Source organism: Crotalus tigris, unplaced genomic scaffold, assembly GCF_016545835.1.
Source record: "Crotalus tigris isolate CLP2741 ecotype Arizona unplaced genomic scaffold, ASM1654583v1 scf7180000024506.7606697, whole genome shotgun sequence".
Classification (NCBI taxonomy): Eukaryota; Metazoa; Chordata; class Lepidosauria; order Squamata; family Viperidae; genus Crotalus; species Crotalus tigris.
In genome coordinates, this window is record NW_024100678.1 from 4,584,907 (window position 1) to 4,609,981 (window position 25,075).

Sequence of the window (25,075 nt, forward strand, 5' to 3'; positions counted from 1 at the left end):
CAGAAAGCTCTGCGCGCTCTCTCTTTCTCTCTCCCCTTCTCCCTCTCGTACATTTTCTTGCTGTTGCTAATTCATGGTGATCAAATGATGTACGACAAAATAAATTGTAAAGAGTGACTGCTTGGAATTGGGAACAAGAAGGTTTTTGTTTTTGTTTTGAAGGAGCAATCAAACCTTTAAAAAGGAAGGACAATTGATTTTTTTGGGGGGGAGCTTAAGTGAACCTTTACTTTGGCAGCTGGTTGTGAAGCAGGTAAGTTTCTGGCCTTCGGTCTAACCGCCTTGGCTGTATTTTCTTGTGGCTTGTTTATTGTCGTGAAGACGATGTATGCGTGTGTGTGTGTGTATGCGCGCGATTTCTGTGGACGAGAAGTACGGAGGGGGCACTTGTATTACACACACGTCTTTGGAGAATAAACTCGAATTGTAAGAAATGGCCAGAGGAGGAAAAAAGGGGAGGGAGAATGGGAGGTGTGTATATGTGGATGGAGGAGAGGAATGACCAGATCCACTTAAAGGGAGAGGCTCTTGGAGGTTTCTTAAAACCTGACTGCTGGGAGGGAAGGAAAGTAGCCGGGGAAGGGGACTCCCCCGGTCTTAGGAGAAAGCGCGGAGCGCAAGCACTGCCGAAAAAAAGGGGGACGGTACAATGGAAGTAGCAGTCCTCGCTGGAATCCTGCAGAGGAGAGGCGGCGGCGGCGGCACTTGCTGTGCTGTGGGGGACTCCGCTCTCTCCGAGGCGGGCTAAAGCCACCGCGGGTCCCTTTCCCCTCGCCACTAGCAGGTGCAACTGGCAGCAGGTCTTTAAGGCTCGTCTTTTTCATTCCCCGCCGCCTTCGCCCTCAGAGTCCCGCGACTTTGGCAGGGGCGCTCTGGCTTCCGCTTTCTCGCGGCGCAGGGACACTTTCCCGCCTGTATTTTCCTCCTCCTTTTTTCCCAGTAGCTCCCAGGCCCTCCGAGCTCGTCCCCCCCCCCCCCGAACTTCCCAGAGTTGCCCGAGTTAAAGCCCCGCCGCTTCTCACCCCGAGGAAACCAAGCCCGTACAAAATTAGCACCGGAGGCAGAGGCGACTGGCCCGCCCCTCGCCCCTTGCCCAGTGTAATGCAGCACGCGCGAGAAGGTCTGGCCAAGAGTTCGGTGCACGCGGCTGCGCTCCCCCTCGCTCGGCACCGAAGAACCTTCCCCTCCCTCTTTTCACGTACTGCTTCGAGGCGAAGCGTCTCTCGCTCTGCAGAAACAGTGGCTTGCAAAGGCGGGAAAGGCGCAGTTTGGGGGGAAAGGGGAGGGGCATCCGAAGGGGGCAGCTCAGTCAGCTTGGCTCAAGTGATGGCCTGGCTCTGGACTTTGGAAGGACGGGGTGGCTTCTTTTTCCTTTCCTTTCCGTTGGGTCATTGGGTAACCGTTCTGCGAGCTTTCACAGCTTACGGAACAACAACCCCAAACTCTCCTCTCTCTCTCTCTCTCCCTCCCCGCCCACCTTCCGCCTTTCCCCTTGCAAGGGAAATGCCCCATTGCAAATTAGACAGCAGCCTGCTCGCAAGTGGCGCGCGCGTCTCGGTTTCTAGGCGGAAAGAAAGTAGTTGCCCGCAACCCCCCACCCACTTTGGGGAGGGAACCCGTCTCGCCTGCCGATGAAGGACGAAGCCCCTTGGCGGGGGGTGCAGAAAATGTCATGCAGCCCGAAGGCTGCCGCGATGGGGGGAAGGGGACGGCTGGATAGGAAGCCTCTCGGCTTTTGCAAGTCGGATGGGCAAGCCAGGCCTGTAAAGCTCCATGTTTATTACTCTGTGTGCCCCCTCCCAACCACTCATTTCTCCTTATTCCCCCATCCCCGCCTTGCCCCTCTTTGCCCAGGTCGGAGGTGGGTTTCCAGTCAGGTGCGCTGAGGCTGCTCGCCATGTCACGGTCCGGGGACAGGACGTCTACCTTCGACCCCAGCCATAGCGACAATCTGCTTCACGGCCTCAACCTGCTGTGGAGGAAGCAGCTCTTTTGCGACGTGACCCTGACGGCCCAAGGCCAACAGTTCCATTGCCACAAGGCCGTGCTGGCCTCCTGCTCCCAGTACTTCCGATCGCTCTTCTCCAGCACCGCCGGTGGAGGAGGTGGGGGAGGCGGAGGCGGCGGCGGCGGGGGGAGCGGGCTTAATCACCCCTTGGGCGTTGGACCGGGAGTTCAGGACGGCCTGCTTCCGAAGGAGCAGCAGCAGGAGGAGCCCGGCACGCCCTCCTCCTCACCGGAGGACAAGCTGTTGGCCAGCCCTAGGGCCATCAACAACCTGGTGTTGCAAGGCTGCTCGTCGATCGGACTGCGACTGGTGCTCGAGTACCTGTATACAGCCAACGTGACCCTCTCCCTGGATACGGTGGAGGAGGTGTTGTCGGTCAGCAAGATCCTGCACATCCCGCAGGTCACCAAGCTGTGCGTTCAGTTCCTCAACGACCAGATTTCCGTGCAGAACTACAAGCAAGTGTGCAAGATCGCAGCCTTGCACGGCCTCGAAGAGACCAAGAAACTGGCCAACAAGTACCTTGTGGAGGACGTGCTGCTGCTCAACTTCGAGGAGATGCGCGCCCTGCTAGACTCGTTGCCTCCCCCGGTAGAATCGGAGCTGGCGCTCTTCCAGATGTCCGTTCTGTGGCTGGAGCACGATCGGGAGACCCGCATGCAGTACGCCCCGGACCTCATGAAGCGCCTACGCTTTGCCCTTATCCCGGCTCCGGAGCTTGTCGAGCGGGTCCAGTCGGTGGATTTCATGCGTACGGACCCAGTCTGCCAGAAGCTACTTCTGGACGCCATGAACTACCACCTGATGCCTTTCAGGCAGCACTGCAGACAAAGTCTGGCCAGCAGGTAAAAAAGAAAGGGGGAGGCGGCGGAATTCAGCAGAAACCTAGTATTTCACAGGACATTAACTAAGTATATATGAAACATAAAGTTCAAAAGTTGACTTCAGCTGTAAGCAGTTAAGGGAGTGCCTGAAAGGGACTTGCTGAGTAGAGTTAAGGGTGGGGTGTATGTACCTCCCATAGGTATTGTAGGAAAATAGAAAACAGCCAAAAATACATTCTGGCAACAATAAGAGATATATAATAACTTAAGTAACAAAAAGAAACAACAGGGCAATTGTTACTTCATTGCCTTTGAAAATTGTAAGTTGTTATTTGGTGAGTTTGATGATTGAAAGTTTTCAGGATTGGATCAGAATCTACTATTTTTGACAATAGGCTTATCCTTAATGCAACACTTTTAGAAAGAAGTTTCTGAAGAACAACCAAAACGATTACCAATGCATTCCTATCTCCCTTTTTCTGGAAGAGGTGCTGTTTGGGTATTGGAAAAAAGCAAGTTATGGAGTCCTTTTAATTATAGGGCTTATTAATTTGGGAGAACAGGAAAATGAACCATTGGAGAAGATGTATAAGAAAAACATCCTTTTGAGAGCAAAGAGAGTAGAGGGGGAGACACCCCTAAATAACATATTGTAGTGTTCTTCAGACTCTGTGTTGTTAGATGGAGTTAAAATGCCTTGTCCATCCAACTAGTTTTAGAGGAGCTGTGTACAATACAGCAAGTAAGATTGGTGATAGGGGAAAGTGAAATGTGCTGGATAATTCAGTAGACATCTCTTAAAATACAATATGGGAAGAAAATTAGATGGGCAAGCAGCCATGCCTTGGTACCATTAGTTTTAAATCCCATTATGAGCTCCCTGGGTTCTCTGGGCCTTTTCTACTTAGAATTAGTGTTTTGCTAGTTCGTTTTCTGTGACCACAAAAATAACATATGTAAATATTGTGTTTAGTTACCAGAACACGCAATTAATTATGGTCTCCTACCTTTTTTCCAGTTTAACATTTTGCAATTAAAATTTTAAAAAGCAATTTAGAAACGGAGTAGATTTTAATGCTATGGTCTGAGTTTATATCTTATAATCAAATTATGTATATACTAATACTAGAGAAAATGAAATAATCCCTGTTGTGTTGGAAAAATTGAAGTATGTCTATGATATCACAAGAATTTCCCTTTAAGTGAGTAAAGCTGTGAATATAATATCAGTGGAAAGTGTCTCATACAAAATTTTAAACAAGACAATTTAGGACATAAATTTACAACATAAACAGAACATATAAATAATGTTTCATATTAAGTAAACAAACTAAAAGTTTGCATATATCTTAAAACTTTTACATTTTTCTATACTAAGCAATACTTTCTGACATAATATGTCAGGAAATAAATCAGATTTGTAGTGTTTTGAAGTGTATTTTGTTGCTTTGCATAGAAGAACTTATACAAAGTTTCAGTAAGTGATACCTGAAAAATTTCTCATGTTCCTTTCTTGAGGGCTTTTTTTAAAATATCCAACTGTATTATGAACTATTGTGTATCTTGGGGGCTCATTAGGTTATCTCTGGGATAAAATAGCTTTCCCATATGGTGACAAATTGTGGTGCTTTCCTTAGCTTGAATTCTGTGCACCACCTGTGACATGATGGGTCTTTCCTTGAGGTGGATTACCGAGATACCAGATTGTTTGGTTCAGTGCAAATACCTTCCAGCTTCATTGGTCCATATCATTTGAAGGATGTGACTTCTGAATGTTTACAAGTATCAAAAATAGTGATACTGGCCTTACTTTGCTGTCATCTTACTTCATCCTGGATGGAATCTACTATCCAGTTTTCTGGACAGTAGCCCCATTAAATTCAATGATATTTGTTTTCAAGAAAACATGCATAGGTTTGCATTGCATTACTTTTTATATCAATAAATATATTCAGAATTGGATATAGAATAACTTTGGACATATTTAGAATATTAAAACAAAGGAATTGCTGTCATATAAAAAAACCATGTTATTCTGACTAACTCTGATATTCTGATCTTATCTTAATGGTAATATTACTCAGCTTTATCACTTTGATTGTTAATAGGCCTAACCATGCCACTGTGCTGAATTATCACACATACATAAAAAGAATAAAGAACAGATGAAGTATCATAAGACACAGAAAAAAGTACATATACACTAAAGAAGGGTGTATGTATATGTATATATATATTTAATTTATGCTATATGATTTTGTGACAGCTGTGACTGACCTCTTAACACTCAAGAGTCTTAATGATACACAATGAAAAACTGGGGCATAAATGTTTAAAAATAAAAAGCTCTTAAAATTTAGCATTAAATAGAAGAAATATTTTAGAAAATATGCAAATATTAGAGATAAGATTTTAATTTGTGTAAAGTTATGAAAGTATAGTGAATTAAGTTAAATGAACACAGTGAATGATTTTTAGATACCTTTATTGATTTCTGGAGGAAATAATAACATTGTAAATTAACATGACAAAAAATGCAAGCATTGGGAAGTAATACACAAATATGATTCTTTTCTACTTTCTGGTAGTTTTGGGTACTAAGAGGTGAACAGTGGAATGCCATAAATAACTTCTTGCTGTTCAAGAGTAAAGAAACAGAATTAATTCATCCACTCTTAAATTAGCATTTAATACAAACTCGTATTTCCTTTAATAGGGCTGTCTCAGGCCTTCAACGTATTTGGTAACCATATTCCTTATTTGCTTAAAATAACACCTTTGTTTCTAGAACACTACTTGTGTAGTGCATAGTACATAGTTGCTTTGGAATTTGTAGTAACTGGCTATTTTAAACTGTTATATAAGAAAGCAAAAATAAATAGCAAAAATGTGAAAACACTTATAGTACAAAACTGATATTTTTATAATAACTATGTTTAAATGACATTTAATTTGAAGAAATGAGCCCATTATTAAATTTCTTTCATTTTAAATATTAATATTAGAGTTTATTAAGATTAGAGTTTCAGACTTAGAATAAAATAGCTTCTTTGATAGCACATTAATATGTATGCACATTGTATAACTTGTTTAACAGCAAAACAAAAAACGAAACCTCTACTAGCATTTTTGAAAACATTTTTAATAAAGTGAAATTGAAAAAAACTTGCTCAGGTTTTAAACACTGAAATTAATAGGAATTCATTCTAAAAATACCTAAGAAAACTGTAGCTATGTAAAGTGCTAGGTGTTCTGTATTCAGTCAGTAAAGTGTTAACTTTTAATTATATGTACATTTCATTCATTATTTAAAACTTTAAAATGAGTTCTTTTTTTAAATGATGTTTTTATTTGTATGCTTACATTCAAATGCTGTAATTATAGTTGTATGCAGGGTGGACTAGTTCCAACAATAGAAAACTGGAACGTGTCTTTGCCCTTTACTGTCTGTATCCAAACTCTAAGACCCATCTTGGAAAATACTGCTCTGGATGTTTTCTATTGAAGATCTTGAGCTTTCCATTACTCTCCCCAGGGTGGCATGTCTAGTGCCTATAACCTTTTTGACTTAAAGCAAAAACTTTTTGTGTTCCTGTTAATTCTAGTGTATTCATGTTTTGTATTTAATTTTGCCTTTCATTTTTTAAGGTAATATTATCACTAGTTTAGTTTGCCCTCTAACTGATTATTTAAGTGCTACTGTTTTAAGGCTTATAAATGTATTTTGTAAAGCTATTTTTGCTTTTGTTTGGAGTCATTTTATGCTATTTTCAATATGACTTTTTACATTGGTTTTAAATTATTTATATATACTATTTTAGGAACATTTCTAATCACAAACTGGAGAATGAATTCAGTTGAAATTAGTATGGTACAAATAGAACCTATCACAAGATGAGTACTGTGGTGCATGTCTGATTTACCCTTTGTTCCTGATTCAGTAAGTGCTAACAGCCTTGCTTCTGCGCACTGATCTTGCTGGTTGAATTGAAAATCTGGTTTTATGGTTGCAGTTTTGGAAATGGCAGTTTTATAAGTTTTCCTTTAGCCAGAAAGAACTTGTTTAAGAAAAGGGGTTCTGAAGAAATAGCTTGCTACATTAGAACTATGTGAAGGATTGCTTAAGTTGTGTTTTGTTGAATGCCCACCCTATCCCTTAAAAAAGATTTCTTTAGGAGAAATTGGTCTAGGAACTACAGAGGGCAGACAAATGATGTCACAGTATGATTGACATTATTATGACTTCTGCTGAATACCTATGCTCAGAAAACAGGTAAAAGTATAACTACATTTTTATCCCTTTAATGAGAGTAGGAAGCCAGTCAATCCATGCAGCTTTAGGCTGTTTTCATTTACTGACACACTAAACATAGCACGCTTGTGCAGAGTGGGCTTTAAAGCAATTTTTTTCATGGCCAGCTTATTGCAAGCAGCATACCCTCATTTGTAAAGCATTAAGTTAAGCTCACTATGTAAATAGAATACTCTTGACATTTTTAGATCTTTAGAACCTCAATAGCATCTCTTCTTACTGACTATGCAGTAGTCTGTATTAAATATGTAGTGTTCTGCCAAGAAACATTGATTTGAAGGCATGTTTTCTATGAAGGAATTCTAAGACAAATATCTGCCTTTTGAGAATGTGTTATGACTTTGCCCAAAGAGATTATGCACTATAATTTTTTCTTAGAAACTTCTTATTTGGTGTCTTTATCTGCCAAGTTATCATAGTCATTGTGACCTCAGTTCTGCTTCAGTGACAATCTTCTTAATCCATTTTCATTGCATTATACACTTGCTGCCAGCCAATCTGGGTTATGAAAACATGATCTGCACTTAATATAATCTCAATGATTAATTTTAGCCATATCCTATTATTTCTCTAGGATACAGTTATGGATATTGTTATATTTATCACTAGTTAAAGAATATATTTATCCATTTATTTACTAAATTTATCTGTCACATATATGCATCCTTCTTATTCCAGAAGGATTGACATTATGTGTGAAATAATTCTATTTTATGCTTTCTACTTTGAGTTCGCTAGATTAGATTGAAATGAATGGGAATATTCTATGATCAACTTGTAAAAGCATGTCTGGTTACGCTTTGAACCTAAGTCTCAATTGAAAAATTTATCCATTCATAGCATGCTGGTCTCTCAATAAACTATCACCAGATTGAACATTTTGATGTTTTATATATGCAAAAATATTGTTTAAGGATATCTCTTGTATTTGGTTGGAAGCTATACTTATCTATAGTTCAATATGATTTAATTGTTCTATCAATCACCTGAGAAGCAATTCTATTTAAGAAATACCTAAAATACAAGTAAGCAATATAAAACATGTACCGGTATTTAATTTTGTCTTTTCTCTTGGGCAGCAATTTTGCACACAGGCTGTTTAAATACTGGGATTTACTGGGATTTAAGCAATTTAGCAGTAGAGGATGCAGGGGTACTGAATTGTGATTTAAATCAAAGTATCCTGCTGAGCAATAGAGGGTCAATCTACTACCTGCTGTTTTTGAGCTTAGTAAAATAAATATTGGCCTATGGGTTGCCATTTCTTCATCTTCTAGGTAAATTTCCAAATCAGAAGATGCTTGTTTTCCCTAAATCCTTTTTCCAAAGAGCCACTTTCTTTTGGCATTATCGTTGGGGATCTCTGTAGAAAGCCTGATACATTGTATGTTTCTGTCACACTGGCACGAACAATTCCTAAACTTAAAATAGTATCATTATTTATATTTGGCAAAAATGATTCAGAGTGAGTTATTCTGACAAATAATCAAATATGCCACAAAACATTATAGGTGAGTGTTTCCTAAAGGAAAGTTATTAGCTGTTTATCAATCTATAATTTTCTAACAGGATTTATTTAAAAAAAAGTCTTGTCCTTAGTTTTACAAGCCTGATTAATTTACTTACCCTGGAATGCTTTCAGGAAGGTTATGGCTCCCAAGATTTCTTTGAACATAGTATATCTGTTGATGTGTCATTTCAAGGGATATAACTGATTTAGTACAAATAAACCCTGCCAAGATTAACAGAAGCAGACTGATTGGGGGTGTCTGGAGAAAGTAATGGCTGAGAAAGCAGACACACACACACACACACACACACACACACACACACACACACCACACCTCTGAAAACTCTTTTTCTTAAAAGATAACCTGCCTTAATAAAGGAACAACTATCTCTTGAATGTTAAATTTAGAGATTCAAAATGCAACATTTGCAATATTTGAATTTTGTAAAAAATTAGATAACTATTGATATAGGTAGGCCCCAAATTTGAATGTAGGTGAGGATCCAGAATGGCACCAAGTGTTATGAGAGCAGCTAGGCACATTTTTGAACTGACAGGCAGAAGGAGATATGACAGTAATCATCTTGCTTTTCAAGGAAAGGGGAAATTGCCTGTCCCTTCTTCTAATCCATCTGCCTCTCCTCTGGTCCCTCTATTTCTTGCATTTAGTGAATGCCAAATCTGCTTATAATAAGATCTTTATCCTTTGTGAATTGGTTGGAGGAGGCATAACTCTGAACTGATTGAGTGAAGGTGGTAAATGTAATCCTATCTAAGATTTGCTCACCAATTCAAAGTCAAGGTAGATGATGATCTACATTAGACTTTTTGTGTGCCTTTGAATTAGCTTTTTAACTAAAGGCAATTGCCTGGACTAATCCTTGTAGTTTTCTTGGCAAGTTTTTTTCAGAAGATGTTTGCCAGTTCCTCCTTCCTAGAACAGAATGAGAGTTACTAACCTGGAATGATCCAGCTAATTCAAATGCTGAGAATTAACAAATTTCATTAAACCATAATTTAAAATCTGGTAGATACACTTTTATCTAGAAGTGCAATGTTATCTTCTTTTCAATGGCCTATGCATGATTTAAGCAAAGTTTCCTAGCAATGGGTAAATTACCAATTTTTGAAATGCAAATCGATGTCTGCACTTGAAGCAGTAGCAAGGAGCCAGTAATGGAAGGATGTAATAGAAGTCTTCTCCATGGGATCCTGGATGTGGTGAGAGTTTGGTACCACTAGGCTGTAACATTTAATGCTATATAAGAATGACAGGCCATGTGCCAGTTGAGACCCTCCCAAGTGATCTGAATTGGCCACAGTGCATTGTCTCAGCCTTTGGGGCTAGAACTATTTAACAGCAGTTGCCTTCTGAAGCTCTCTTTCCTTGACTGAGAGGATTCACCAACATGGGTACTCACTCCCCTCTGTTGAAATTTCATGGCAGGCTATAAATAGGCAGTTCAGTTGGCAGTGATTGGAAAGGACCAAGCTCTGAATCACAGGGTGGGGCAGGGCACAGGGCTCACCTCTTTCCCTCATACTGTTAAGCATGTAAATGAAATTACTGAGTGACATCATGCATCCTTTCAAGGTTGAGGTATCATCAATATCTAGTTCTTTGTTTCTATTCTGGGCTAGACAGAAGATTTAGTAAGTGCCCTCACCTGGGGCGTGGAAGCAGTAATAGGATTGGATAGGACAAAACAAATTGCAACTGAGTCTTAGAAAGACAAAGTAATATAGTTGATCCTTATGCTGTTTCTGGATGTAATCATGTTCCTTCTGAAATGCCAAGTCCATGACATGAGGTTTTCCTGAATTCAGAGCACCTACTGAATCAATAAGTATAGACTGTGGTTCATGGGGGTTTTTTGGACCAGGAGGTGCTAGAAACAATTACACATGACTTTGCCTTGAGACTTGAATATTTCAGTTGCTCTATTTGGGGCTGCCTTTGAAGACTGCCTTTAGCAGGTACAGGTGGTTAATGAAAGTCACTTTAGCAGTACTCCTATGGTCAGTTATCCAGTGGTTACCAGTTTGTTTCCGAGTACAACTCGAAGTGCTTGTTTTGACCTACTAAAGGCTATTTAATTTGAGTCCAGATTACTCAAGGGATTATCACTTTCAGATAGAATCTATGTGCCCTGTTTGAGCAGCACAGGAAGGGCTTATTTGGTGCTATTTACATTTTAAGGGATAAGAACATAGAAACTTTCAGTGGTGCCCTTGTGTCTCTGGAACATGCTACCTCCTTTCCTCATGATCCAGATGGCCCCCACGCTTTTATTATTTCGGAAACAGGTAAAAAACCTGTCTGTTTCATCAAACAATTGAGAATTGAGATTTCAGTTATATACAGCTGTTTTAATTTTATTTTAATGATTGATTTAAAAAAAAACATTTAATTACCAGTAATTTTCTGTAATGACCTCCATGATTTGTAACTTGCTTACCTTGGAGGTTCATATAGTATCTTCTTTCCTAATCTATTCTAGTCTGCTTCTAGCTCAAATTAATTTTATATGGGCATTTGGGGGGTCAGATGATTAGTTTTAATGTTTTGTTTTTTATATGACTACTTTGTTTTACACTGCCCAGTGTCTTCTGATTTGGGTGATTGGCCAGACAATAATCTGGAGATTCAAAAGATTTATAAAGAAATGAGATGGCTAAAATTAATAATGACAAAACCAAGAATACCAGTCTCAATTCTGAACATTTGCATACAGAATACCACTCACAAACATAAATGCTTGAAAAGTATAGATTCATACTGTGGGGCATAACAAGGATAGACAGTGGGAATGCCAATTATAAGAATTAGGATATTTAATTATTTCTTGACAAACTATTAAGGGAGGTGCATTGAAAACCAAAAGGGAAATTAATATATAGCTACGAAATTCTAATCATAGAGTAAGAAGCAGCATGGTTGAAGAAAAGCAAGTATTACATGCCAATTCATTTAAACGTTAGGGCAGAAATCTGAAATCCCATTTAGCTGAATGAGCAGGAGGACTTCCAAATGAAGCAGGGTTAAACTTACCCATTTTGAAGTGAATGAAGTAATGTGTATTATCATCTAAAGAGCATCTCCAATTAAGTCTTTAGCCTAAGATTATCTTTTTGTATCTCTTCTCATTAGATTTGGATCAGTAGCATCTGGGGGATACCAAATTGGTGTGGGAAAGGATATAATATCTAGAATAAGGTGGAATATAGGGAAATAAGTTCAAAATAGTCAAACATGTTACAATTTAATAAAAATAACTTGTCCTAAAAGATAATTTGGTGAAATCAACCATGAGAATTGTTGTTTTGTCCTGGGAATTTCAGGTTCATCAAAGAAAGATAAAGTAAACAATAAACTATATTATGGCCACCAAGGAAATTTTGTACAAAGAAAATCACTAGAAGACTAATGACATCTCTGTAATGGAGAGAAAACCATTTGGAGGTACCAGAAAAAATGATTTTAAAACAGCAGATTGTTTGATACAGTTGAATTTTATCTATGAATAGGAATAAGAATTTGAATGCATTTTGAACTTTGGGGTGATCCTGGGGAAATCCTTTCACTAATACAACATTGAAACATGTTCTGGGTTTGCAGTCTGTTACATTTCCTTGAAATTTGGTTCTTTTCTCCTTAATGTAGTTGCTATACTGACTGTGTGTGTGTGTGTGTGTGTGTGTGTGTGTGTGTGTGTGTAAATGACACCAATGTTCTGTATATAATATATTATTTGTGCCAGGCCTTTTGATTCCTCACTTTTTGTTTATCACCATTATAGCTGTCAAAGTAGGATACCTTAAAAAATGAACCTTCTACCAGTGATTTCACAAGCTTAGATGTGTTTTTAGAAACACAGGAGTAATTAATTCATCTTAACCTAATAGAATGACTACCTCCATTTCTGACAATTATAGGCTTTAGAATTTTTTTATCAATTTTCATTTTCTACAGCTCTAATAAAAGTTTTAAATTAATGAACTTTTTAAAGTAAGTGTAGATGATAGAAAATAATTTACTTTTAAAAATGAAGTAACAAATTCATGTTTCACTAACATAAAAACACATCATTCATATAAATCATTTGGCTATTCAGAATGTTTTATTGGTTGTATCTGTTCCTCTGATATCAATATTGGTTTTTCAAGCACATATAGCTCCTGATCAGAAGCACCAAATCACACAAACAATACTACTATTCAAATATTTCCATGTTAGCAGACTGGTGGCAGTACAACGGTTCCAGAACAATTGCCCTTGGGATTGTCCTTATGATATTGCCAAATACATTGCGATATATTTGTACTCTTTCTTGATTTATACTTCTGTATTCAGTTTTATGTTTGATCTGCCTGTTTGAAATCTTACCTAAGCTTTCAGTTAAAATAACTAAGTCTCAGGCTTAAAGAGAAATCCAAAGCCATAAAACAAGTTGGCAGAATTGAATGGGAAGCCATGGTAGCAATTACTCCGAGTTCTTTTCTATACAGAGCTAATAGCTGCATATTTTGTCACCTGTGCATAGATTACCTTCTTTACACTCCATACATATCTTCTCTGTTTTTAATTAAAAGCAACTATTACTTCATTACATTATACCTGAACAGAAAACAGCCCAACAGAAATTTCTAGGCAAGTCTTCACATTACTGTATGTGAAACACATATTAATGTAATTGATTTATGATCTAATACATGCTAATTGCAAAATTTAAAAACCTTTAGTTTGAAATTTCAGAGTTTCCATCACTCTATCATTCACTATGATTTTATACATCCCTTATTTGCAGGGAGTATCATCATCATCATCCATTCAGCAGAGACTTATAGCTTATTATGGATTCTCAACAAACATGCATACAGGATGTCTTCATTTCCAAATGTATGTACAATACACACAAAAACTCTCTCTTTCTCCCTCCCTCCTTTCTTCTCTCCCTCTTGAACACACACACACACACACACACACACACTGTCTACAGCTCTAATGAGAGAAATAGGTTTTGCCATGATTATTATAGTAATAACAAATTGAACCGTCAGTAGTATGAGAATTAAAGCAGTGGTATTAACAAAGAAAGGCAAAAGAAATGTAACAATATATATCACATTTTAAAACATACTCACTGCTGTTTAACTGATTCATTGGAATTGTGTATCTTGCACCATCATTTAACAAGGGTATTCTGATACACAAGATACATCTTTATAATTCATTAAAGTAACCATTTTTTTAGATTTCTGATTGAGCCTGAAGAAAGCTACTACTGTTGTAAAACACAGATTAAATTTAATGAATGGCTGTGACTAGCTAGTTTTTATTTATGTTTCCTTTGTTGGTATAATAATTTGGGATTACTAAAGTCCATTAGTGTCCAAAAGTTATTGTAATATAATTATTTTTGTAAGGATGATAAAAATAATTTCTTTGTTGTAGAGGATAACATTGTTAATTTCTATAATATATAGCCTATGTAGAATGATGAATACTGATTATTTCCTTATGCCTCTTCTTGAATTTATAAGTATAAACTCTTTTAAAGTACATCTAGAACAAATATGACTAAGCTTGTTACTTTAAGATGTACTCCTAAATTGGTGTCTTCTAGATGTGGTGGAGACATAGAGTTGGCTATTGAAGTTGTAGTTCAACATATCAGATAGGTCTTACGCTGGGAACAGCTATTATAGAGCTTACTTTATAGGGTTATTGTCAAAGATTCACCAGTGAATTTTATCAATGCTTTCAGCAGTAAGCTTTTTCTTGTGAGTTTCCAAAATAATTTATTGTTATTTGCCCTTATCTCCACGTTACGACATATTTGCAGAACATTTTCCGAATAAAATAGCTCACAGTCATTCCAAGCTATCAGATACATTGGCTACAGTGTAGATGTCCTTTCCCCAGTTGTTTTGATTATTTTTGCTTTGATTTATTTCAATTATTGTAGTCTTAAAGGTGGATGAAAGATTGTGTACAGCCTTCTGCTTATATTACCCTTGTCCTTTTTGGCAGATTATATGTATCTTATATGGAGAAATGGCTGGAAACATTGGATTTGGGTCATAAGGACTGACTTACTGAAAAAGGGAAGTATGAAATTGTTCCTAAAAATTCTTCTTGAAGTTGGATAATACTTACACGTTAATTTGACATAGTTGTTAAGGTGCTGGCGTAGAAACCAGGAGACTGTGAGTTCTAGTCCCATCGTAGGTATGAAAACCAGCTGGATAACTTTGGGCCAGTCTCAATCTTTCAGCCCAATTTTTACCTCACAAGTTGTTGTGGCAAAAAAAAGGAAGAGGAATAAGTATTATGAATGTTCACTATCTTGAGTTACTTAAAAAATAATAAAGGCAGGATAAAAATCTAATAAAATAAAATAAATAAATTCCTGATATTCTTGGAAGGCATATATTAATAAAACCATTTTTGTTTGGCTTTTAGAATGGCTTTGGACCAAAATATCTTTGACTGTTCTGATGAACAATAAAAGTTGAGAGAACAGAGAAAATATGACTCATTTTTGCTGATATCTTATAAGCATTTAATTTTACTGGCTTATAACATAGCCTCTTGAACTACAGTAGGATAGGAATCATATGTGTCTGGCATAGTAAAAACATATGGGAACTGTTCCATCTCCTTACCCATATTTTTAATATTTAATTGAAGATCATAAGTAATCTGAGGATAACATCTATATGAAGCTTGCCAATGTGTTAAGGATTTTAGCTGCATTCCTGATTAATTTTTTTTCATCTTTTAAATTTAGTTGACTGATTCAACCTGCAGGTCTTTACTGTGATTTAACTGGGGGTAATCTTTATGAGTGCTGACTATTCTGCTAATCTATGTTACAGTTAATTATATTTTCTGAGAGTAGCCTTTTATAATCTTTGTCTAAACTATCAGACATTCATTAAAATAAGTGAGATTTAAATCCATGTTCAAATACCGGTACATTCCTAACAATATTAAACATTCACACTTTGGTGTAGGATAAACTGAAAAAAAAAAGTATCTGGACATATGAATGTATGACTACAGTGAAATTTTAATCTGGCAGTGTTGATAAAATAGACTTATTTAATTAAATGAAAAGTCCATTCCTAAATGTGCTTGTTTAGAAAGAATTCCGTATGATTTTGTTATTTCCAAATACACTTCTCAATTGACAGAAATAGTCTTCCGTGTGCATATCTAAATAGATTGGAATCTATCAGTACAGTGGATGCTCTTGAATACAGGTGTGTGACTGGATATTTAGTTTTAATTAATTCTGATCCTCTGATCCTTCATCTGCATTGAACAGGTAGTTGACAGTTTTCCACTAGTTTTAGATGCCTATGCTTGTGCATAATACTGAAACTTGTGCAATTTTTATTGGTTCCAACATGTTCTGTACATTCTGTTACACAGAATATATATTAACTTTTAATCTTCATCAAAGACAAATGTTGTATTGTTCTTCATTCTCTTATAACACTCTGAGGCCTGGAAAGGGTTATTTGGGAAAGATTGAAATGTAAAACCTAACACAAAATTGAAAAAACTTTTCTTATTGACCAACTTTACCAAAATGTTTTGAATTTTAAAGAACAGCTGAAGTTAATTGTGATAGAAACTGAACATGCTTCACAAAGAGGTTGAAATAAACATTCTCCAGTACAGGAGATGGAGAATCCACCAATGGGTTTTCTCTGTCTGCCTGCTCTTGAGACAAAGTAGCCAAACTTGACACGCCCCCGTCTTGCTAGGAGATCCAGTCTTAACTTGGTCTCAGCTCTTGAAAACGTATCAGGTTTGGCTCTCAACAGATAGCAGGTTAGAAATCCATTGGTGTATTCTCCTTTTTCCTCTGATTAATATTAATTGGAATCTTCCCTTAATTTGTAAATTCTAAATTGGAATCCTCCCTTAAAATTTTCCTTAGCACTGGATCAGTGCTACCTTAAATCACTGAATTGGGGAGTGGGAGGTGGGGAAGGCTTCTGCAGCTCTCAGTTCCTTATTTTCCCCAGGGCTCTGGGGAAATATTCTGGCAGACTTGCCTTAGATTTCCCTCATTCTCCCCCCGTTTTTGCAAACTGGACATAATCTCGTGCTGCAGGCTTGAGATTCTTAGTTGAATTCAGGGCCTCCGGATCATCTCCGGCAGCTGGGAACACCCGCGGATGCCATTTTGGTTGCCGTCGGAGCCAACAAAATCTAAACAAGCTGTTTTTCTTCCCTGCCATTCGGAGGCTGCCTTACTGAATTCACTTTCGGTGCAGCGCTTAGCACTGCCATAGCATCTGCTTCCAGCACCGGTAATCTTCTCCTCGAAGCCTCTGGTGCCGTTCCAAATGGAGGGCAGGTTGCGGCCGCCATTTTGGGGCTGCCGCCCAGGAAACAAAGTAGGAAAAAAAGCACTTTCCTTTTCTCACTCGTTTGGGGCCTTTTCCTGATTCTTGGGATAGGCCTTTGGTGTTTTAGGGCCAGAGTCCTTCGGTCCCACCACAGCCCGTTAATTTAACAGCGGCCGCCATTTTGAAATGCCACGCGGACATCCAACTAGGCCACATTGGAGCCCTGCACCAGCAACTGCCTGCAGGCCTCATCACCTTAACAGTGTGGGTTTTTTGGCAGAGTAGGCTAAATTATTAGAGGCCAGATCCTCAAACCGCCACAAATCATTTATTGTAATTTAACACATTGACCAGCCACCACTTTGAACCTGATCCTTTCTTGCGAGGCCTTGTCTCAGGCCCTCTGCACCCTTCATTGGGAGTTTTTGCCTTTTCTGGTGCACCTTGACTGGCCACCTTGACTGGCCTCCGGGCAGAGCCTAGAGCGGGTCCCCAACCATGCCTTCAGCATCTGACTCGAGTGCCATGACCAAAGCCCAGATAGAAGTTTTTTTCTGGTCAGGTGGTCAGGTAGTCTTGTTACTTGTTCCAATTTCGCTTCCGCCAACAGCTTGCCTGCCAGAGCTTCGTCTCAGTTTCCCTGAGACTGCTCAACCAGGATGGAGGACACAACGATGCCTCAACCCATGAGCACTGCCTCCCCATCCTCTAGTTACAGCCAGCACAAATCCTTTGAACAGGAGGCAGCAGGCAAGCCCAAATGTAAGGCTAAGACCACTCTCAAGAAGCCTTCCAAGTTGGCGGAAAAGCAAGGCAGCAGTAGGCACCAGGCTCTGGAGAAGGAGTTCTCCAGAATGCAGAGACAGGCCGGATTAGAGACGGATCTAATGGTGGTTACTGAATTTGACCTTCCTGTAGGCCCTTCAACCTCAGCCCAAGACGTGTGGCCTCTCACAGGGACGCCTGCCACCCTCAGCTCACCTTCTGTATTGGCTCAACAGACAACAACTGCCTCAAGCTCAGCCCCAGAAGCCACCTTTACTCCTACAGCTGCAGGACTCAGGGGTCCAGACATCGGAGACATCTTCTCCAATGGACGTCTTGAGGCCTTACTATCCAAGGTTGTGGACCGCGCCCTAGCAGAAAGGTCCTTTCATCCGTCTGGACAAGGGGCTTCCATATCGACATGCCACCTTATGTTCCCTCCACGGGGTTTCCTGTTCTTCAGGAACCCACATCTCCTGCACACTCCTCCATGAGCGGTTACTCTTCTCCGCAAGGCAAGGAGCAGCCGGAATTTAATTTATCTGAGGAGGAGGAGCTTCCACCTGAACCCTCCCCATCAGGAGGCCTGTTCAATCCAGCCCTTTTTCTTCCCCTGCTTCGCAAAGCCATCTCAACAGCAAACATAGGGTCCGACCAGTTCCCCCAGCCGCAGGCAACTTCGGACTCCAGTCCAAATCCGATATTTTTTGAGATGGTGGCAGCCCAACATCACATTCCGTGTCCCTCTATTTTTCTCAAGGGGATCAAAAACAATGGGCCTCTCCTTCCTCTTTCCCTTCCGTAAGCGGGTCTGACAAAAGATTTTCAACACCTCCATAGACCTCACTGATGCACTGGAGGTCCCCAAGGTTGATGAAGCCTGGACCCCTCTGGTTTCCCAGACTGCGGTCGCTGGGGACATTTCGGAGGTGCTTAAAGCAGACGACAGAAAGTGGGACCAGACCTTCCAGAAGACCCATCAATCAGCAGCATGGGCAGTCAAAACGGCCACTTGTGTGTCCTTCTTTGTGTGTACCACCCTTTGATGGCTGTGTCAGCTTCAGGCTAGGGTCCCTGCTGAGGACATTCGGACCCATCAGGACCTAAGCAAAATGGTGGCAGCCACTGAGTATGCTGCGGACGCAATGCTTCAGTTGGCCAACTTTGCTTCTAGGTCTCTAGCATCCAACGTTACAGCCAGGAGGATGCTTTGGCTGAAACACTGGCAGGCTGACGCCAAAGCCAAATGGCATCTCACAATTGCTCCCTATCTGGGTAATAATCTTTTTGGAGAGGCCCTGGTCCCATACCTTGTGGAGAACAAGGACAAGTGGAAGGTCATAGCCCACTTGAACAAACGGGCCGACAAATAGGCCTGCTCCCTATTTCTGCAGGCAGTCCTTTCGGCCAGCGGCAGGCCCAGCAGTCACTCAGCCTTCCCACTCATACACACCCAGACAGGATAGGCTGTACGACCGTCCGTATGACAGACCGGGCTTTTGGTCCAGACAGCAGAGTCAATCTAAGCGGCCATTTCAAGGGGCAGGACGCCCCTACAGGAGGTCCAAGTGACTTTTACACTGCACTTCCCATCGGGGGAAGGCTGGTCCACTTCTTCCATCAGTGGGAACTCACTTCGACGGACACCTGGGTCTTACAAACCATCCAGTTTGGTCTGTCCCTGGAATTTCTGGCCAGCCCCCCGGACCGATTCATTACCTGTTCCATTTCCCGGGATCCACTCCAACAAGGACTCATGCAGGAGGCCATTAAACATCTTCTAGAGATTCAGGCCATAGAACCGGTACCGCCAGACCACAAAGGAGGGGGATTCTATTCCATCCTCTTTGTGGTCCCCAAGGCCTCAGGGGTATGGAGAGCGATCCTGGACCTCAAGGGTCTAAACTATTACATCACTTACAAAAAGTTCAAGATGCAATCACTCCGGTCCATCCTGGGGGGCATCAGACAAGGAGACTTCCTAGCGTCAATAGACCTCACGGAAGCATACCTCCACATACCCATCCATCCAGCTCACCGACGGTTTTTCAGGTTCTGTTACAGAGGCAGGCATTTCCAGTACAAGGCCCTTCCTTTTGGCCTTTCCTCGGCACCCAGAGTGTTCAAGATTCTGGACGTACTAGCCACCCAATTGAGGAAGGTACCAATACGCATCCAGTGTTACCGGGATGACATCCTGATCCAAGCGTCATCCTTCCAGGCAGCTCAGGCGGACCTGAAACTCATCATTCAGGTCCTCCAACAACATGGTTTCTCAGTCAGTTTCCAAAAAAGCCAGATGGTTCCCTCATCCAGGCTTCTGCACCTGGGAGCCGTCATAGACACCACAAACTGCATGGTCTATCTCTCCCAGGAGCGATTGGTCAGCATCAGGGACCAGGTGTACAGGGACCGTACCATTCCACTGGTCTTACTCTCCCAACTGTTGGGAAAGATGGTCTCCTGCATAGCCATAGGTCCCTGGACCAGGCTCCACTTGCGGGACCTCCAATGGTTCCTCCTACCATTTCAGCAGGTGAATGCCAGTGCATCCAACCGTCAGGTCAGGGTCCCAGTTCACATCCTCAGGTCTCTGCGCTGGTGGTTCTCACAAGCGGTGACCAAGGGATCATCCTTCAAGGAACTGGACCGCATCACCATTACGACAGACACCAGTCTATTTGGTTGGGGAGCCCATCTACAGTCTCAGTTTGTGCAGGGCTGTTGGTCCCGCGCAGACTTGAGACACAACATCAATTGGCTGGAGCTCAGGGCCATCCACTTAGCTCTTCACCAATTCAGGCACTGGATCAGGGGATTTCATGTTCTGATCCTTACGGACAACGTGGCGTCCAAGGCACACGTCGATTGTCAGGGGGGCACCAGGTCCAGGTCCCTTATGTCCGAGGCACGGCTCCTGGGTTCCTGGGCAGAGTCCAACCTGGCCTCTCTCAGGGCTGAACACATCTCAGGGGTGGAGAACCACCAGGCAGACTTTTCGAGTCGCTCTACGGTGGACCCCTCAGAGTGGGGGTTGCATCCAGATCTGTTTTCCGAGATCTCCCACAGGTTCGGCCATCCAATCCTCAACCTGTTTGCATCGTCAACCAATGCCCAACTCCCCAGGTACTAGTCCCGCTATTTTCTTCCAGGAGTGGAGGGGACAGATGCCTTGCGGATCCCGTGCCCCCAAGATCTCCTCTATGCCTTCCCTCCCCTCCCACTCATACTGGCGACCATCCGCAAACTACTCCAGGAGCAGGCGGAAGTGATACTCGTGGCCCCGTACTGGCCACAGCGGCCATGGTTTGCCAACTTGGTGAATCTTTCCTGGTCTCCTCTGTGGAAGATTCCTCCACATCGCATGTCCTTACACCAGGAGACCCTCCAACACCCGGACCCTCAATGGTTACAGTTGACCATCTGACACTTGAGCGCAGCATCATGACACAAGAATTATTTCCCCCCCATGCAATTACCATGATTCAGGCCTCTCATCACCCAGCGACCAATCACATTTATGATTCTACTTGGAAAATTTTTTGCCATTGATGTAGAAGGCGACAACTGGATGTCTACAAATTGACCATCCCTCAGATCGTAGATTATCTTCTGGACAGTCTGGACAGAGGCCTGGCCCCTGCGACTATTTGCAGACAGGTGGCAGCCCTGTCAACGTTACTCACTTGTGCGGATTCAGTTCCCTTGGCTCACCATCCTAGGATTCGCGCCTTCATCAAGGGTGCGTGCAATACCAGGCCTCCCATGGTACACAGGTACCCCTCTTGGGAATTGCCTCGTGTCCTTCGCGCTCTAACAAAACCACCCTTTGAGCCCATAGCTACTGTTCCGTTGCGGAACCTGTCTCTTAAGGTTGCATTCTTAATCGCCATCACGTCAGCCAGATGTATCTCTGAGCTGGCTGCTCTCTTGGTCAGGACTGACTTTTGTATCTTTCACAGTGATCGGGTGGTCCTTCATCTGGACCCCGCCTTTGTGCCCAAGGTCAACTTGCTCTTCCATAGGGCACAGGAAGTCATTTTGCCAAATTTTTGCCCAAATCCTTCCCATGACTTGGAGTGGCAGTGGCACACACTGGACGTCCGCAGGGCACTGTGGCGTTACATGAAGTGCACTGAGCCTTTTTGTAGATCTGAGGCCCTATTTATCTCCTTCCGTCCGGCTTCCCTGGGACAGAAGGTTTCTGCTGGCACTATTGGCAGGTGGATCAGGGCCTGTATTGTGGAGATGTACCAGTCCTCTTCCATGCTGGCTCCAAATCATCTTACTGCCTATTCCACTCACAGTGTTGCGACCTCTGCAGCATGGGCCACTCAGGCGTCCATCGAGGAGATTTGCAGGGCTGCGACATGGTCCTCGGCCTCCCCGTTTGTATGCCATTACAGGATTGACCATTTTGCTTTGGCGGACGCCTCATTTGGTCAGAGGGTCCTTCAGCAGGTGGTCTCCGGGGACATTATTCCGGCTTTATCTGTTTCCCACCCATCGGGACAGTGAGGCTTTGGTATATCCCATTGGTGGATTCTCCATCTCCTGTACTGGAAAAGGACGTTGTCTTACCTGAACGCCTTTTCTCAGTACAGAGATGGAGAATCCACACCCATCCTTTAGGTCAGTTAGGCCGGATTTAAGGGTTTGAGAGCCAACACCTCGTCCACCTTCAGCCACTTTCGCCCTCGTTAAGACTGGATCTCCTAGCAAGAGGGAGCGTGTCAAGTTTGGCTACTTGGTCTCAAGAGCAGGCAGACAGAGAAAACACATTGGTGGATTCTCCATCTCCGTACTGAGAAAAGGCGTTCAGGTAAGACAATGTCCCATTTATTTGTTTATTAAGGATGACAATGCTTAAGTGACTTATCGCTTAACATCACTCAGGCTCTTGTAATATATTTACGCATACACATCTCACATTTAAAATTATTATAAACTATTTCCTACACAAAGAATTTGAAGTATATGGAATTTTTTATGATTCAATCATCAGATTGGAGATAGTCCTGCTTAACTGATTTTGAATTTGAGGATCAGAATAATCCCAGTTCTACACTTACTACTTTGTTAAGGCTTATCTATATTAGGTTTCTTTATACATTTTATTATAAGAGACAATCTTAATAATATTTAAAATTGATTGGTTAGAAAACTAATTCTAAGCAACTTTCTTCATATACTTATGAACACATACTAGAAGAAATTTCATGGTAATTGCTACTACTTTTTATAATAAGGTTAGGTATTTATTGAAATGCATATTGTAAAATGGCAAACATTCCGCATAGTTTCTTAAGCATCAGAAATTCTGAATGTAATCTGAACACAATTCAGAAAAGGACTCCAGAAATATTTTTAATGTTCTTCCCATTGCAAAGGATGAATTACTATCCCAAAAGTTATTAACAAATTTGAATTGCATCTGAGTTAGTGAGGAACAGTTTTTCAAACCATTCTCTCACCCTTCCATATCTTTCTCCTCTTTAGCTTTGCTTTTGCTTTTATGACACTAATGACAAAAGGCGCTAGTTTTTTTCCTCCTTCCCCTTTCTAATGTTTAGCACAATGCTGTATCTATGTGCTGAAATGCGAGGAGTAGTGGGAATGCTGCCTCCACCATTGCTGGGCAAATGATTTTGTTCAGTGTTCTTTGGAGCCAAATAGAGTTATATTAGCATGGACATTGGGGAAAAGAGAAGAAGCAGGAAGTAGGGGGGAGATAGACTGGTGGGGGAAAGGGGAAAGGAAAGATCTAACACTTTCATTCCAGTACCATAATTTCAAATGACCTGTTTTCTGAACCCAGTTTTCAACAAGATCAAGGTGGGAATGTCCCATTGAAAGCTATTAATGGCATAGATAAAATGGGATAAGCAGCACTTTTGGACATGAGCACAGTTTTCTTGATGCAGCTGCTGAACTTGAGTTGGTTAGGCTTAATGTAAAACCATCCTAAGACAAAATAATGAGTAGCATAATTCTGGCAGTGTTATGTTATATATTATGTACTATGATATGCACCATATTTTGATACATTGGCATAACTTTTTGCACATTACAGTAGGCTTTCTCAGTAAGAACTTTTTGTTTTCATTGTTATTAATTCATTCTTAACATACTAATTATAGACTGTATAGAAAACGCTTCAAATGTCTTTACTTGGCTTGGTTGTTTCTAGTAGATTACTGTGCCAATTATGTACCTCTACACTATATGTTAAGCAGATGAATCTTTTTGATATTACAGCACATTGATATTGGTAATAAAGTTCCCTCTCTGGAACTTTTGTTATTATGATTGGTCACAAAGTCATCTATGTGTAGACTGGATTTGGTATTTTTATCCATCAAGTAGTTCCTAAGGATCTGGGATAGACAGATGTTATTGTTTGATAGTGTTAAAGGTAGTATTGTAAGCGGTTACAAGTAAAGCAGCCTTTTGCAATTGACTAGTGATTTTGTCAAAGCCAGTGCTGTTCAAATGGTGCTCTGGATGTTTTGGAATTGACTCACTAATGATATCAACTTTCTTTTCTTTTGAAACCAGAGATTATTATTATAATTATCACTAAGCATATACATCAGAAATGTTGCCCACTTTCCACATGAGCCCAAATAATTCAGTCATAATGCAGAATGATGAATGGAAAGGAAATCTAAGGATTAATACAGTTGTGTGAAGGATTAATACAGTGAACAATAGAAACTAACTTTGGTAATCTCAAGTAGCTCAGCAACACAAAAACTGGTATGATGTAGTGATACATTATTTTGGACACATACTGTGCTATGTATGTTATTTTTTATTATACTAGAATGAATTACTTTATCACGATTCCCCTTTTTTGGCTTTTATTACTTTCCAGGCTTTGTATAGCTGATAGAAACTCAATTATATGTAAAGTGACTATTAAAGAATCAGTAGTCATCTAGGGGTCTAGGTGTCCTCTCTTCTCTTGAATTTGTGTTAAGACCATTAGTGTTCCAAAGAAATGTGCATTCATCAGGTATAGCGATGGAGGCCAGGGTGCATATTACAGCTTTTACTGCCTATGAGACGTTGAAGCCTTGTTCTTAAAAACTGCCAGACAGATTGGGAATCACGGTCACGGTTAATAGCAGCGAATTGCCAGTTCTTGATGGGTGGGTAGTCACTCTTCTCAGTGGCTGCCCCCTGGGGGAGAAGGTAGAAAAACAGAGGGAGGGAATTAGAGTGACTTTGCACAGTTGAGCAGGTTCATGCTGCTGGATCAGTGGCAGGCATTGGCAGGGCTC

General features: G+C 41.0%; 1 protein-coding gene across 3 annotated transcripts in view; it reads left to right on the plus strand.

The window, feature by feature from the left end:
• Positions 1–708: 708 nt before the first annotated feature.
• The window catches only part of KLHL14 (kelch like family member 14), an 80,869-nt gene continuing 56,502 nt past the window's right edge, over positions 709–25,075 (plus strand). Inside the window, exons 1-3 of one of the 3 annotated variants that reach the window (XM_039333662.1) lie at positions 2,738–2,853; positions 13,463–13,554; positions 14,689–22,402. In XM_039333662.1, the coding sequence (XP_039189596.1) occupies positions 19,273–20,922 (1,650 nt within the window). In that variant the 5' untranslated portion in view covers positions 2,738–2,853; positions 13,463–13,554; positions 14,689–19,272 and the 3' untranslated portion in view covers positions 20,923–22,402. Of the gene's footprint in view, positions 785–1,854; positions 2,854–13,462; positions 13,555–14,688; positions 22,403–25,075 lie in introns of those variants that run through there. The other 2 variants (XM_039333661.1, XM_039333663.1) reach the window with 2 other exon arrangements.